At 34.2% G+C, this 17,481-nt stretch overlaps 1 protein-coding gene across 2 annotated transcripts in view; it reads left to right on the top strand.

Annotated features, from left to right (window-relative positions):
• The window catches only part of LOC145293034 (solute carrier organic anion transporter family member 4A1-like), a 74,647-nt gene that overhangs the window by 33,171 nt on the left and 23,995 nt on the right, over positions 1–17,481 (top strand). For both annotated transcript variants that reach the window (XM_080139336.1, XM_080139345.1), the window contains exons 2-5: positions 5,208–5,426; positions 8,312–8,587; positions 13,889–14,059; positions 16,392–16,494. In XM_080139336.1, the coding sequence (XP_079995462.1) occupies positions 5,222–5,426; positions 8,312–8,587; positions 13,889–14,059; positions 16,392–16,494 (755 nt within the window). In that variant the 5' untranslated portion in view covers positions 5,208–5,221. The remainder of the gene's footprint in view (positions 1–5,207; positions 5,427–8,311; positions 8,588–13,888; positions 14,060–16,391; positions 16,495–17,481) is intronic.

The raw sequence follows: 17,481 nt of genomic DNA, 5'->3' as shown, positions 1-17,481 counted from the left end.
ACCATGTGTCTTTGTCTAAAAGCGAAGTAACATTCCTGTGCTACTACCAAAGTAAGAAACGGTGTTACCTGGTTAGTCACGAATGTCGCTTCCTTACAGTTTAGTAATTGCACCACTTTTGATGGTCTTGCATTTTTTAAACAAATTCACAGTGTTCCCCTTAGCCATAAGCAAATGAAATTTTAAAACAGTGCAACTGGTTGCTTCGGTATAATATTTTTCTTGTGATTCGTTACTCGGTGTTTATCATTTGTTTCGCAATTCTCATATTTTTCGTGTATTAAGATGCCCATTCCACACTTTTATTTTAATTATGGTCTCTTTTGAAATGGTACTATATCTGAATACACCGTACATTTCCTGATTTCCAATCGCGATCTAATTATTTTGAAATTCCACTTGGATCCCTACTCCCAATTAGAGACCGACATGCTTGCTTTCGGTTGATGCTGGAAAACCGCGGCCGATTTATGCTTAGCGGAGTATTGGAAAGGTCTTACAAACTTCATTCATTTTTTGTTTTGTGCTTTTTATACATTATTGTCCCATTCCCAATCATATTTTATGTATATTCTTTTTAATCATGTATATTGTTATCGATATTTTTGTTATATATATATATATATATATATATATATATATATATATATATATATATATATATATATATATATAATTATTTTTTACTATAATAATTAAATACCTACAGACGCTAGTGTTTCATCCTTTCGCGAATCTTCAGTGCAGGGTGTCACGATTAATACCAGTCGAACGATTCGAACCCCGCATCACGAGACATCTCTGGCTCGATTAGCGAAGACCTAATCCATTCGGCTACCATTAACCGCATGAAATAACGTCGAATTGAAACATTTTAATTTTAAATGTTCATTTACGTCAGTCAGAGAGTGATCTAATCGTTATACCATGATTTATGCATATATATATATATATATATATATATATATATATATATATATATATATATATATATATATATATATATATATTGGTGGTGGGACGATTCCAAAATTTTTCCTGATTCCGATCCAATTACCGATTCCGTTCTAAATGTCTGATTCCGATTCGATTCCCGATTCCAATTTCGATTCTTTTAATGTTTATAAATATTTAATTAGATATTTGGGTTTTTTGTATGTTTGTTTGTTTATTTCGTAAATTTTCAAATTATTACATAAATCCCTGGTAAAATTATTTATAAGAAAATAAACGACTTGCGTGCCATCAGCTATAATCAAAACCAAAACCAAAACCAACACTCATGAAGAATTCTTGGTAAAATTATTTATTATGAGAAAAGGGGAATCTATAATGAAATAATACTCAGATGAAATCGTGACACACAAAATAAATAACACACACGCTATCGTATTAATATATAGTATTGTTAAAAGTCATAAAAACACGCCCCTTTCCTAAGTACGGGTGGCAATACGAAAAATATAGCAATTACATGTGATTTCATGATTTTGCCGATCAGCCTTAGAATCAGTGATAAAAATTACTTAACTGCTTAAAAAGTTATAATGCACCGAAATGGGACCAGTTTACATCATATTAATATGCACAACTGAATCCCTCATTCTAAATTCTAAAATAATGTTTCAATGTACTCACATCTAATCGCCTAAAAAAGTAGGATCATATGTTTTGGGTATTTTAAATGTAAATGAAACTTTTTTTAATGTTCAATGTTTGCTCTTCCAAAGTTTTGATAAACCTGTGAGATTTTTCATCTATATTTTCAATAGTGCCAAAACCAAACAAAATATAGCATGAAATATTTCAAAAGATTCGGTGATCGTACAAAACCAGCACCAGAAAAACGTTCCAAGCATGTTAAATCTTTGATATTAAAGTCCGAAGTCTCTAATAGACGCCATATGGCTATTTATCAAACAGGTGCGAAAAGCTTTTGAAAATCTGTGATATAGAATAGGCAAGTGAACTCTAGAATATTTACTTTGCTTACAATAAAAACTAATAAAAAACAAATTAAATTAGGTTTGAAGAGTCTGAGTTTTTCCTTGTGTCCAAAAAAGTGCCATAAAACTTTAATTATTTCAGAAGAATCAGATTACAAACATCCCAATGTATAGCTGGTATCAACGAAATTTAAAACTTGTTAATAATCATCGGATGGGGGCACATAGACATTTTAGCGAATAGATGCGAAACGATTACAAAGGCTATAAGGAAGTTATAAATGACCAATAAATAAAATAAATTGAACTCTGCTAAGCAATGTTAAATCTGTAAATGAAATTTATAACTCATTCTTTGGCCATTCTCGGTCTTATGTTGTAAAGGAACAAATTGTAATAAAAAAAATTGTGCTTATTTCATTTTTTTATTTAAAGATTTTAAAGAATCGGTTTGGAATCGGAAATTAGACTCTAATTTTTCCGATTCCGATACAGATTCCAATACCCTAAAAAGTTCCGATTTTTCGTTTCCCGATTCTGCTCGGGTGTTTGGAGGTGTATGCTGAGCAAAAAAAAAAGGTCAATTTTTTAAACTTTGACCCCTATTATGACCCCTTAACATTTATTGTTTTGGGCTAAAATCAAGTTATTAAGTTAGATCCAGTGTTTAGACCCAAAATTGTCGGATGAGTTTGGTAGAGTTCTCAAAAGTAATATAGTTGAACTTTGACCCCTTAACAGCAAAGTTTCTGTCCGAAAACCGATCATATCGATTTTCCCAAATCTCAGTACCCTGTATATCAAATTTCGAGTCTGTACACTAAAAATTAGAAGAGTTATTGCGTAGGGAAATGTACACAGACACACAGACACGTCAGAAAAAAAATGAAAATTATACCATCAATGGGCTTCTTTAAGGATAGTTGTTTCCCAAAATTTTATTCAAATTCATGTTATATTCACGAAGTTATGGCATTCTATTTATTATCAAGGAAATTATACAGTCCGTCGCTTTATTGCAGATCTCTTAAAATGCCAAAAAATCAGGCGATTAAAGGTTATCGAAAAGCAAAGAATATTTGCTGGACTCGCAGAAAGGTTGTCCATCAAAGATTTAGCCACGGAGCTGGAAAGGGATCCAAGAACCTTGGCCTCATTCTTGAACAACCCGAACACAAAATCCAGAAAAATAAGGGCACCAGAAGAAACCTTTTAGATCGTTATATTCGGAAAATTCGTAGGGAAGTCAACCAAAGCATAAACAGCACCAGTGCTTCCGTTTTTGAAAACGCTGGAATTGCCCCAAGATCCAGGCAGGCCGGATACAATGCGTTGAATGAGACTACGAGGAACATCAAACCTCTTCCAAGACCTCCATTGAGCAAATAACATAGGAAAGAACGAATAGCTTGGACACAGAATTACATGAAAATGGATTTCAAACAGGTCCTATTTAGGGATGAGGCCCATGCTACTCTTAATGATCCGGATAGATGAACCACAGTTAGAAACCTAAACGGAACTTCTACCCGTTACAGAGTTCATCATCAACAAGGAGGTGGAGGCATCATGTTTTGGACGGGAATCATGGGAGATAAGTTTGTTAGGCCATGCCGAGTGCCAGAGGATGTAAAGCTTACCAGCAATGCGTACACGGCCTTTTTGGATAATCATTTGTCGACATGACTAAATGACCTACCATTGTCACGTCGCTTTCAGATGATTTTTATACATGACAATGTACCATCCGATTCTGCTTGGGGAAACTCTCATGACCTGGCCACCGTGTTCTCCAGACCTTAACCCCATTAAATATGTCTGGTCAATATTAAAAAGAGGAGTTCATGAGGAAGGAGAGCCATTTAATTCAAATGATTCCTTGTGGAGGAACATAGTTGACGTTGCTAGAGCCATAACTCCTTTTAAGATCAAACAATTGACTTTCTCAAGGAACAAAAGGTTATTTTAAGTTATTTTTAAAAAATGGTGGATATGTCGATAAATAATTAATTTATATGACGCTTAGACCTAGGATATACTTTTGTTTATTATTCTTTGACAGAAAAATATAATAAAAACTGCAGTATTTTTGCTCTAAAACAACATTTTAAGAGACCTGCAATAAAGCAATGGACAGTGGAAATTCCTCGATAAAGAATAAAATATCATAACTTCGTGAATATCGCATGAATTAGAATATAAATTTTGGAAATAATACGCTCAAACAGTAGTTTGGTGATGTAATTTTCATTTTCTTGTGACATGTATTTAGTAATATATCAATATTTCACTAATCTGCAATAAAGCGATTGGCAGAGTGTATATATATATATATATATATATATATATATATATATATATATATATATATATATATATATATATATATTAAAAACTATATATGTATAGTTTGTTTTTAAATATAATTATCCACCAACACGTGCTTCGCTGTCTACGACTTATTAGAGTGTCTGAATCTAGCAAGATTCGAAATCGGGACCCAATAGTTAGAAGCCTACACCTCTATCACTGGACTATCTCGCACGACTGCTGGATGCATCGTGTTTTATGTAGAAGTTATTCATTTGTTTTTGTTTTTTTTTGTTTTTTTTTGCGATACTTTTGAATGAATTCAATTATTCATACGAAACTGTATCTTTACCTAAATGTGAGTTGGGAATAATTTTCCCTTTTAGCAATTTGGTACACCCAAATTGAGAGCGGCCATATATATATTATGTGTGTGTTGCGCGCGCGTTTGTGTGTGTGTGTAAAAAATTGTTATTTTGTCAATAGAATAAAAAATATTTGTGGATTTCTTAAGTAGGATTAAGCCATGGAGTGAATGCGGTATTTTGGTGAGTATTTACTGCTTATAAAATTTCATAAAATGACATCAAAGTGTAATAAATTGTGATGCGACCATCGACCTTCACTTCCTCCTTGACACAACGGGCACAATTCCCAGGAACCAAAAATGGAGAGCTTTTGTGATTTTCACAAAAAAAGTGTTTTGTTAAATAATAAAATAAACATAAAGTTTATAAATTTGTTGATTGAATAAATTCTCAATTTTCATATTAGAACTATGTGCAAAGTAGATGTAATCATGTGGAAAATACAGCTGCTGCGATAATCGTTATATACTACAAGTGTGTATTATTAAGTTTTGATTATCCAACCTTTACTAATAAATACATCCTAAAACCCAATCAGTTTCTTTTTCTATTTTTATTATTCATTTATTTTGAACCAATTTAGTCACAACCTTGATCATGTCAATATCCATTTCTCCAATTGACAATGGCAACATTTCCACGAAAGTAAAGCCAGACAATTATCCACCGACAGAAGAGAACATTGCCATCAACGATGAGGACCTCAGGTGCGGTTACTGGAACTACAGACCGAAATGGATGCAATTCTTCAATAACCCAAAAGCATTTCTAGTATTCATCTCATTCGCAGCTTTCGTCCAGGGTAAGTAACATTCGAATATAAGCTTGGCAGATTTGCGAAATTGTACTTTCAAAGTTGAGTGTGAAACGGCAATAAAATGTTGATTCAAACTTATCAAACAGACAATTCCAGTTTGTCTCAATTATTAACAACTAATATTTCTTAATCGATCTTTTGACAAAACAGATGTTAACACATATTTAGAGATTTTTTTTTTAAATCCTATAATTCTGTTCATTTCTATTGTCTCAGAAAATAAAGCCGCCTGCAAATAAATAAGTACATAAACACGTGAACGAAAATTATCATTCAAATCTAGCAGCAAATCTTAGCTATACTTGTTGCTTCTGCCTCCAGCTTAAAACTAGTCGATCCCTGCTGTCCAAATCCATAAATCAAAAATCGCAAAATCTTTGCTTTTAGGCAAAACGTATTTGGTTTTTATTCAATTAAATTTATTTGCCATATTGTTTACATATTGTTTCTGTTATGTCTCGTCCATTTTTTTTTACATAAGAATCACCACTTATCAAGGCCAAGAGGCCACTCGAAGATAAGGATTAAAGAGTGCACAGTAGAAATTGGACAATATAGTAATTGTTAGTAATGGAGATTCGGTAAATTTGTTAACTTATATGAAACGACTCATCAAAAACTTGTTTACGTTAGACTTGACACAACCATATTGTAGTCAGCTGGAAAGCAGGAAAACGGAAGACAATTCCATAGGCGTACAGTTATAAGAAAGAAGCTTTGTTAATGGAATCTACGTTTAGATTTAGGCACAGATAAAGAGTGGGGGAAATTAGTGATTCTGCTAGACGGGTGTTTCTTGTGAAACTTTGGGGGTGGGAGGACCATAGATTGGAGCTCAGCCGATCACTTGCCACGAAAATAACGATAAAGCAGAAACAAACTCGTAACATCTCTTCTGTGAGAAAGAGGTTGCAGGGAAGAGAAAGAGGCTGCAGGGAAGAGAAAAGGACATCCCTACGAAGTCTATTTTGAACTCTGTCAAGGCAGGATAAGTTCTTTCTAGCAGCTCCTGTCCAAATATGGCAACAGGACTCCATCCTAGGACGTACCTGGCTCTTATATAGATAAAGAATTGCATCAGCAGTGAGATATCTACTGGATCGATAGAAGGATCCCACCATTTTTCCAGCGGCCTTGGCAACAGATTTAATGTATGTGTTCCATTTCAGATCAGGAGCTTGTCAAAACATGAGCCCTCCCCAAGACGAGAGCCATTCATTTCAATTGATGCCAGATGAGGATCAGAGCCTTGATGATGTAAAGATAAAAGCTTGGTTTTAGATGCATTAAAATGTATTAAAAAGTTTTTTGGAATGTTATTCGTCATACGGTGTTATATTCCTATAGTCCTTTTGTCATCACTGGATCTCATTTTTTCACATGGTTTAAACAAGAAGAAAAAACTGCTTTTCATGCACAGCGTGTTTTTATTTACTATAACAGTGAAATTAAAAATCATTCTTTTGTCATCAAGTAACCTCTGATTACCACTGTTCATGGTCCAATTAAAAGCACTAACTAATCAAAAGAAAACAAATTATGTTTTCATGAGAGATCGTAACATTTGATTATTTTTCAATATTTGTCCTTTTTACTCAATTTTCGTTTTACTTTGGGATTATACTTCTCAGCAAGTCTTATATTTTGGTAAACTACTCCGACCATTTTCGGAATTAACTCGGGATTCTCCGTAAATATCCGAAAGAGATACCGTTGGTTATCTTTTTTTATATTTGAGTAAGTGTATTTGAGAATATTTTTAAACAATTCTAACTCTTGTGGAAGTTATATAGGTGTGACATTTATCCCGTTATCATAATCCCACGTGTTTTTGGTATGGACATTACGTACATGAAAGTATATATATATACATATATATATATATATGTGTGTGTGTGTGTGTGTGTGTGTGCGTGTGTGTGTGTGCATAATATATGTATATATATATGTATATATATATGTATGTATATATATATAGAGAGAGAGAGAAAAGGAGAGAGAGAAAGAGAGATTGTGTGCGTATATAGTATAAGGAGATATTATATATTATGTATAGATTTTCAGTATTTACTTCAAAAGCACTCAATACTTAAATAGAGTTAGGTAGTAATTATAAAAATGTATTTATGAAAATTAAGCTACACATAGGCGCCCGCGTTTCATCCTCGTAAGGAAACGCCAGACTACTTGCATGGAATTCGTGTTACTAATTGTTTTACATATCTATGTGTGTGGCCTAGAGAGCTAAAAATCAGATTTGTTGTTATTCCCTACCATGGTGAATATTTCTTTAGCCAATAGGTAAGCTTCTTTCAAACACAGGTCAGGGTGACCTTTAGTGGATATCTTTTTAATTTTTGTGGTTTATATGGGGATGACGCACTTCTTTTTTTAAATGTATCGACTTAACAGGTGGCCTTATTTTAACACGCGTTTGCTTGGAATAGTTTTGTTTCTAGTCATTTTATTATACGTTGTGATTTCTTTCGTTGGTTTAGCTTATTTTTTATTATTTGTTTATTTTCTTTTTATTATGTATTGTTATCTTAAGGTAAAGTATATTTTGTATATACAGTTGTTTGCTATTTCACTTTTGCAGTTTAATAGATTTGGGAGATTTTTAAAGTATGATTTCAAATTTCTCATTCAAACATAATCTACACGGGTCGTCTAAATGTGTACATCTACTGGCACATCGAACTATTTTTCACATCTATTATTGGGTAGCAGCCGCTTTATTTAAGTTCCCAGTAACTGGTTGCAAATGCCAGCTTGAATAAACATACCTAACATTACACATGTAAAGCTTAATATAAAATGTAATAGGGAATATTTTTACTCTTTCGTTTGTTCTTTTATCTTTTCTTCAGGATTTATCGTCAATGGCGTAATTAATGTGAATATGAGCACGTTGGAACGAAGGTTCGGCTTTTCCAGTAGTCAATCCGGTTGGATCGCTAGTATTTATGACGTGGGCGCGGCACCTATGGCGCTGTTTGTAACATTTATGGGATCTGTTGGTTATAAACCGCGTTGGCTTGGTTGCGGATTCATCGCTCTTGGTCTCGGATCATTCATAATGGCCGTCCCACATTTCACAACTGATGATTACCATTGGCAGAAAACAGACACATCTACCTGTTCAAGTAAGTGTCGTTATTATACTGCTATTCTTATCTGTATTTCTTTATCCTTTTATCTTCTATGTTCATTTCGACCAGAGACACTACCAGATGCCTTATGTTGGAAATGTCACAACATAAACAAAATATGCTTATTGAAAAGATAGAAGATGCCTATTTATCTTAGTCTTTACAAACATTAGGTTATAGGTAGAAGGAAAACAGTCAGCAGGGAGAGAGTTCCACAAGTCTGCGATTCTTGAACAAAGCTTCTGGAATAGGAAGCTGTATTACAATGAGATTATCAAAACAGCGAATTCCTGAAGACTACTAGAATAACGAGCCAAACGAGATGGAACAAAAGAAACAGGGAATAGATAAAATAAACATGAAGAAAACAATATAATAATATTTATAGAAAAGACTGAGGCTATTGTGTGAGAGAGGTTTCAGTGAAGAATAAAGGATAGGGGGAATCAAATTTCTACTGTACAATATAAATACAAAAAACCATATAAGCATCACGATCTCGCTGATTCTTTCTCTTCAGAGAAAAGGGTGTCTTGTTACATTTAACACCTCTAAAACCAAGCTTCTCTCTTTTTACCACAAATGCTCGGATACTTGTTTTTTCTAATTAATATGAATAATCCTAATTTTTGAAGAAGCCCTTTATTCTGATAAGCTACTAGGTCTGATATTCACCTCAGATCAAAACTGTATGTCGTACATCCAGTCCGTTTCTAAGGTCGATGGAAAAATGAATCCTCTACCATTTCAGAAAGTACTTGACACCTGATGTGATCCTTTACCTATAAAAAAAGACTTTTACGACGCTTCTTTCTCTCTTTTTCTTTTACTCTTGTTCTGTCCAACTTCTTATTTGTTAACTCTTCTCCTATATTCCCTTCTTAATAGCATGAAGTGCGCCGGATATACATATTTTCAATCTCTTCGTTCTCGGACATCCATAATTTCACGTTGAGATGGCGGTCGATTTTTTAATTTCGACGTAGATATGTAACAGAGCTGCGGACGCTGGAAGCAGCACCAGCAGCCGCATAAAGACCTGTAAATGACCAAGCCGGCTGTGCCAAGTGATGTCACAGTAGAGATAAAAGGACACACGTGTTCGGAGAAGCGATGTTTGGAGAAGTGGTGTTCGGAGAAGTGTTCGAAACGTGACAAGAGATGCACGTGTTCGAGACAAAAGACACATGCGACCGAAGAAGGAGAAATGTAATGTTTAAATATTTAGGGAAAATGCGTTGTTGGAAATACCATGTATAAAGGATTTTGTTAAAAGACGAAAGTGAGTCGAGTTTTTTTTTCTGACCTTTGTTTTTTTTATATAAAGACCACGTTACAGGTAGAGAATACATTTTATCATTGCTAACATTACAGCGTTCCTCTTTCCTTTTCCTACCTTTTCTTTTTGTTTTACTCTTTGTTCTTTTCACATTCTTATTTTCCTCTCATTCTACCGAAGCTTCTTTATACCGCGAAATCCATCGAGCGTGTGTACGTTATCTCTCTCTCTCTCTCTCTCTCTCTCTCTCTCTCTCTCTCTCTCTCTCTCTCTCTCGCTCTCGCTCTCTCACCGAACATACATAACTTAGAGTTAAAATGACGTTCCATCTTTTTTTTAATTTTCAACGAAGGAAGGGAATATGTTTTGTGTCTACACTAAAAGTGGAAAAAATCTTTACATTTATTATTATCAATTATTATTAAGACTTTAGCGAGGTCCGTTTGTCGGGGTGGATACGCAGCATGTGTTCGTTTGCCTTTTTGACGTCAACCGGTTTTATATTCTTTGCTCTTTGTGTGAGTCGATTTATATGTAAATTAGCTTAACTCTCGCTCGATCTTATAGGAAGATCTCTTCTCTGCTACAGGGCTCCCCACCAAGAACGGTTGTGGGAATGTCACCACCGTTTAACACTTATGCATCTGTAGCAGAAGGTGATCATAGAATTTAGGTACAGTAATCTCTTGCGAGTTTCTTGGGCCAGTGAACTGTCCTATCGTTGAATTGCTTGTTCAGTTGTTTTTATCGGTGACTGTAAAGGGTTAAAAATGTCTGTGTCAAGCGCATCCAACACGGTGGTTTTGTACTTAATATGGCTGTTCTTTAATCTGCCGGTGCGACCATTTATATTCGGCTTGAAATATTTTTTCTTCTTGCCAAAACTTTGAATGGCCCCAGATAGGGGGGGCTCAAAGGTCCACGGACCGCGTCATTTCGAATGAATACATGAGTCTATTTATCCTTATTTCTCGGGACATGTGCTGAAATCATTTGTGGACGAGAACACGGGGGAGGTAGTCTCGAAAAATATGTCCGAAGCCGTGAGACGTACGACAAGATGTCCGTGTTAGATGGATTTTCAGGTGTGAACATTGTACCAGGTAAAACCAGGTTAGTGTCATACAGCACAATTGTTCGTTGGTAGGTTGAAAGCGATGAGCGAGTGCTAGTGGATCAGCACAATTGTGTTCTTAGTCTGCTGGAGTGTTTTCAGAGTCTAAGTCAAAAGATTGAAATTGCTGAGCTAGTACAAATGGATCTGTACCTTCTTAGTCTGTAAGTGCGTCTGCAGAGTCTAGGCGATAAAGTTGAAGTCAGTTGGACAAAGGTTTGCAAGCGAGTCTGCAGTGCCAAGTATAGGCGAGTTTGTACCCATTTCGGTGTGCATCGTTCGTGTTGATCGGGTCCCCTAATTGAATCAATGAACGTCCAGTCGTCAAGTTTTCCAATGTGCGTGTCACAGCTAACTCGTTTTAAACTGGTGACTTCTTCCATAACGTCAAGTCGTTTCCTTGAGGTGGGTTAGTTATTATATTCTTAACTGTTTTAGCTAATGGTGCCGGCATACCACAACACCAAATGTGTAGCTAATTATGTAGAGGGGCATCGTGAATTAAAAAAAAGAAAGCGTCCGGTTGTGCACACCATACTTTCGCATCTTCTGCGAATGGCAGTAGAAATATAAAACTAATTATTTTCTTTTCCTTTCTTCTATTTTTTTTTTGCTACAAGATTACGCATGATCTTTGCTCATAAAATGAATTTGCATACATGGTTATTCTTTCTTTTCCTTTTCATGATTATCAGTTATTGTTAAAATTAAACTTCTTGGTACTTTTGCATTTACCAACCCGGGATTTCCACAAAGTTACTCGTGTGTGCCCGGCGGATGATGGGAATAATCAGAAACGGCTGATCGCAATGCGATACAAATAACGCTCAGGATAATGTCAATGGTAGAAACGAATACACAATAAGTAAGCTATATTAAATGCTCTCTCGAGCTTTAGCCAATAAGAATGTAAGCAGGCATATATATATATATATATATATATATATATATATATATATATATATATATATATATATATATATATAAGAAGAAAATTAAATTAAAAATTAAAGTAAATTGTTCAGAAAAAAAATGGAAGAAGACCCTGTTAATAATCCATCGTTGGAGAGAAAGAAAATATTTCCTGGCCTGTAACAGATTCCTCCTTCAACCAATAAACAGTAATATAAAAACATTTCTGTAAAAAAGCTTTCCTTACAACTTTTTTCCATTTCGTAGCTGTTTGCACACATGCACACACACACACACGCGCGCACACACGCACACACACAGACACACACACATACACACCCACATACAAAAAAAAAGACTACACACAAATCTTTCTACCTTAAAAGTTTTATTCAAAAACTTTTGGTCAAAAGTAAACATAAAAAATTTATCCAACAATTTTTTTTTTTTTCTGACAAGCAAAAAAATAAATGTTTCTTCATGAAATTTACAGTAGGCTCATGTTATCTTTTTTCATATTTATTGTATTTCCATTTTTTTTTTTTTTTCTGTTTACCGTTTTATCATTTATTCGTAGCGGTCTAACAGTTAAGAAGGTTCGTTCGGCCGCTTCCGGTTATTCCCGTCATCTGTCGGGCAAACCCGAGTAAATTCGTGGAAATCGCTGGTCGGTAAATGCATAAGTATCACCTTCTTTTTCAGTGCTAATTAAAATTAAATTTGCATATGTGATTATTGCATATTGACATTTGAGTTCACGTTTTACTGTGTTTCCTTCTTTCTCGTTTGCCTACACATTTCCTTCTACTTTGCACTTTGCTCCTCCTATCTTCTTATTCCTTTTCCTCCTACCTGTCCTATTCGTTCATTTTTATTGTATGGATCATTATTCTAATTTTTTTTTTCTTCCTTTGAAGATTGTAATGCTGTGTATGGGGCAGCCAAACCAGCTGCCAACATTGCCCCGCTTTTCATTTAAACCAACCGAGAACTCTTTTTAGTATCCTCGCTGTTCCTTTAAGTGCAATTGTCTGGATCTTTTTTGCACTTGGTTCACCAGGAATATTAGTTAGGTAGGACTTCAGGTTCTTCTTCATAAGTCCTGTTGCACCTATGATAACTGGTAGGATTGATATCTCCTTAAGATTCCAGTTTCTTTTCATATCATACATGAGACCTTGGTATTTGGTCTGTTTCTCTCTTTCAGCTCTGTTCAGACCGCCATCATTAGGAACACTCACTTCAATCAAGGTTGTAACTCTCTCTGACTTATTCCATATAACTATGTCAGGTTTAACAGCAGCATTTTCAAGGTAGGTAGCTGTAGGGATTACATGGTCGTAATGTATGGTATATAAGTCATTTCCAACTGTTTTTCCACTGTGTACGACATAATCACGTTGATAAACCGGTTCTCGTTAGATCACCGAATTAAGTAACGATGAACCTGGTCAGTACTATAATGGGTGATCATTTGGAATTTCAGGTGCTGTATATGCTCTCCGTTTATGATTGTTTCCAGTCGTCCTAGACTTCTCCTTGCCACTGGTCTCAAGCCATGTCGATTCAGGAGAGGTATGGTTAAGATTGGGCAGCCTTTGCCTCATAATTACATACGCAGCTACCCTTACACAAGGTATCCATTATCTTTTGAGACTGAACGGAGGCGATGATGATGATGATGATGATGATGATGATGATGATGATGATGATGATGTCTACTAAAGGTGTAATATGATGAAAGTGATTAAAAATGATTTGCAGTTTGATTTTTGAACAGTTAAACAAAAGGTACGCCATGTAATCACTAACATTTACGAATACCCCAAATAAACAGCGCATTTTCTCTATCTTTCCTCGATACTAGTTCAGTTTAATAATACTAAAGAAGCAGTTAACGTTTGCCCAATTCAATCAACTCCAGTATTTTACTTCCATCACAATCCTAATTTGATTTCCCTTTTTTCCTCTCTTCTTTTCCTTTTTACAGACAGTAGCGATAGTTGCACCGCTGACACTGAAGGAATCACCTTAAAACGCTATTTGTACGTGTTTCTATTGGGACAGTTCTTACACTCCATCGGTGGCAGCATCTTGTATACTTTGGGGGTCACATTCCTCGACGACATTGTCAAACCACGAACAACCCCACTGTACATAGGTAAGTGTCCTTACCGTTCATTAAAGATAATGGTAGCACTTGTGCCCTAAATCTAAGAGATACGAGTTTGGACTGACGAAGAATATTTATTTAAAGCGCACATAGTCAACGAAAATAAAAACACAAGATGTGCATACAACATGTAAAATGAAAATCAACAAATAAAGTACATAGTTGTATATTTTGGCAGCAAGTCATTATTCAAACACATCTGATTGAACACGACAGAGAAAACGAAAACAACAATAATCGATCCTGATGATAATCAGATGCACCGATAGAAAGCGCTTGAGAAGAATATGACCGAACCACACATTTTGGGCGCCATTCTTTATAACTTGCCTACTGAAATTAAAAAGACCGCTCGCCAAATTGAAAATTTATCTATAAAGATTGGAATAAAAGAATAACTCTATCGTGTTCAATCAGATGTGTTTGAATATATATATATATATATATATATATATATATATATATATATATATATATATATATATATATATATATATAGTAATAAGTATTTATCTATAGTAATAATACATCTAAAAACATGAATAAGTTTAAGGCTCTCAAAATTCATACGAGAATTATCTACATGATAATGAATAAAGTATTAGGTAAAATTTAGTTGTATCGACCCACTGGGGATTGACGGTTTAATACTCGGTGAAATGGGGGGGGGGACGATACAAAGAATAAAATTACGAATTACTTAGGACTGGATTACGGAACGATAGCATGCTACTCTCGGGTTCCGTTCAAAATCCCCGAGTGCAACAAGATACACATGAGAAAGATCAAAGGTTACACAGACAGAAACGTTGTGAAAATAATTTTGAAAATGAGAACAGTAGGCCGAATGATCCAAAGAAGCCAAATAAACTTCCATAAGATTTTTTTTTTTAGATGAGGATTAATCATTTGCATTATTTGAATTTTTCGGTCTACTATTCTCAGCTGAATCTTTGCAAACTTGAAAATCTTTATGTTGAACTCAGCAAAATTTATGAAATGTCAAACTAAACCTTTTATTGTTTCTACGAGAATAGGTTCTTCGCTTTCTGGCAGCCATGTTAAGTGTTCATAACGTATTCTGTTATTCTCGGTTATTATCGCCTGTAGTAGTACTGGATCTTCAACCTTCATAAGACTGTCAGTTAGAACTGATAGTTAGAACTGATAGTTAGTCAACGCCTTTATCTGGTGTGATATGGTCGATGTGGACCTAAAGAAAGTCGGAGGTTACATCGATCGAACGTTGTGAAAAAAAGAAAGGTGAAAATATTTATCTGTATATTAATACGATAGTGTGTGTGTTATTTTGTGTGTTACGCTTACATTTTTTTTTCGGGTGAGTGCCGTTTAATTTTTATGACCTTCCATTTCTCATAATAAATAATTTTACCAAGAACTCTTCATAAGTTTTGGTTTCGGTTTCGATTACAGCTGAAGGAACGCAAGTAATATATATGCAAATATTTTTTCCTTCATAAGTTTTGGTTTTCGATTGAAGCTGATGCACCCAAGTCATATGGATATATTTTTATTTTTGAAAACACAACTTTATAATATATAAGAATTGATAGAAAATTGACTCTATAATTATATATACGAAATCTGTATTAACTAAAATATCATACTTAGCGCATTTTATGATCGGGCTACGTCGGGCGTCCTTGCTACCCTAGATAAATGCTTTTGCAGTTTTAACAAAAGAACTACAATAATATCAGGGCGTCTCCATTTACGTTGAACACCCACAGAATGCCAACATCAATATATTACATATGAAAGTGTCCGCCGTGGAATTTCCACATGTCCCGCTAGTCTGAATAATTCAAATATCAAACAAGTTTTGAATAGCAAAAATAAACCATAAATTATTTACATGATTCGAGCTACGATGGATTGTTATTTCCATAAAGTTTCGGATAAGATAACCTCAGCTCGTCTTCATGTGCACTCTGAACATAAGAATCTTTATATCTGACCAAGTAATCTATATAAAATTTAAAATAATACACGAAAGTATATTGTTCTCGTTCCATCAGTCATAACCTGGTAAACGTGTTAAATATAAGATTACTATTATTTATTATCACCTGTAGTAAGGATTGAAGCTTCAACCTCCAATTGATTGTCTCTTAGAACTGATTGTTAGTCAACACCTTTATCTGTTTTGCCAAGGGTTCATGTGGACCTTAAAAAGGCGGAAACATGTTGAAAATAAAATGATCCGAAAAATCCAAATAATAATAAATATCAATTTCGTTCGCAACATTATAACGCTCTCACCTCGTGCCAGACTAACTATTTTTATTTTCAATTTCAGGTATTATGATGTTCTTTGCCACGCTTGGACCGGCGCTAGGTTATATTTTGGGCGGCCAGTTCCTTCGTATGTATGTAGATCTAAAAGCAGTAACCTTGTCTCCGTAAGTATTCGATTACAAAATTGGCTGCAAAATAAAAAATTTGAAAAATAAATGAATCTGATGGGTTGTAAAAATAAATGAATCAATTCAAATACGTTCTAATAAAGTATTTGAATTGATTCATTTATTTTTACAACCCATCAGATTCATTTATTTTTCAAAGAAACATTGTTCCAATTCAGTATTAGTTCCCAACCATGAAATCTTGTAGTCCTCAAATATAAACATCGTTATAATTTTACCTGACTAAAATTATGTGAAGAGTTTGAATACAAAACGCGATAAATCCTATGTGTTTTAATTGGAAATTAAATAACAAAAATATTAAACCTTGACCCTGACTAAAACTTATTTTAATTGAAAGAAAATTAAATAATACCTGCATCATATGATGTAAAACATATTGGGATGTGATCGAATATTTAAATGCTACACTTGTCGTAATTTTTAAAAGGGCATTTATTGCGTTTTGCATGCGAACTCTTCATATATATATATCTATATCTATATATATATATATGTGTGTGTGTGTGTGTGTGTGTGAGAGAGAGAGAGAGTGTGTGTGTGTATATGTGTGTATGTGTGTTTTTATTATTTCAACATCGTTATTTTTTGTTGCTTTAATCATTACAAATTGTTTCCTTTAACTTGAATTATCTGAAGAGATTGGCAGGATAATATTGTCCTGTTGACTGAAACAATTTGTAATGATTTAAGAAAAAAAAACGAGGTTAAAATAATAAAAATATATTTAGCTCTACTTAAGTATTGAGTATTCCCCCCCCCCGTTTTTTTTACCAAATATACCTACTAATATATATATATATATATATATATATATATATATATATATATATATATATGTGTGTATGTATGTATGTATATATATACTAGCAGAATACCCACTATACAACTACATAATATATATATATATATACTCTTGTAGAATACCCACTATACCACTACATATAATATATATATATATAT

This window comes from Euprymna scolopes, chromosome 2 (assembly GCF_053919585.1).
Source record: "Euprymna scolopes isolate OS-2025 chromosome 2, ASM5391958v1, whole genome shotgun sequence".
In the NCBI taxonomy this organism is placed as follows: Eukaryota; Metazoa; Mollusca; class Cephalopoda; order Sepiida; family Sepiolidae; genus Euprymna; species Euprymna scolopes.
Note: the sequence above shows the minus strand (reverse complement) of the source record. Positions and strands in the feature narration are given on the sequence as shown.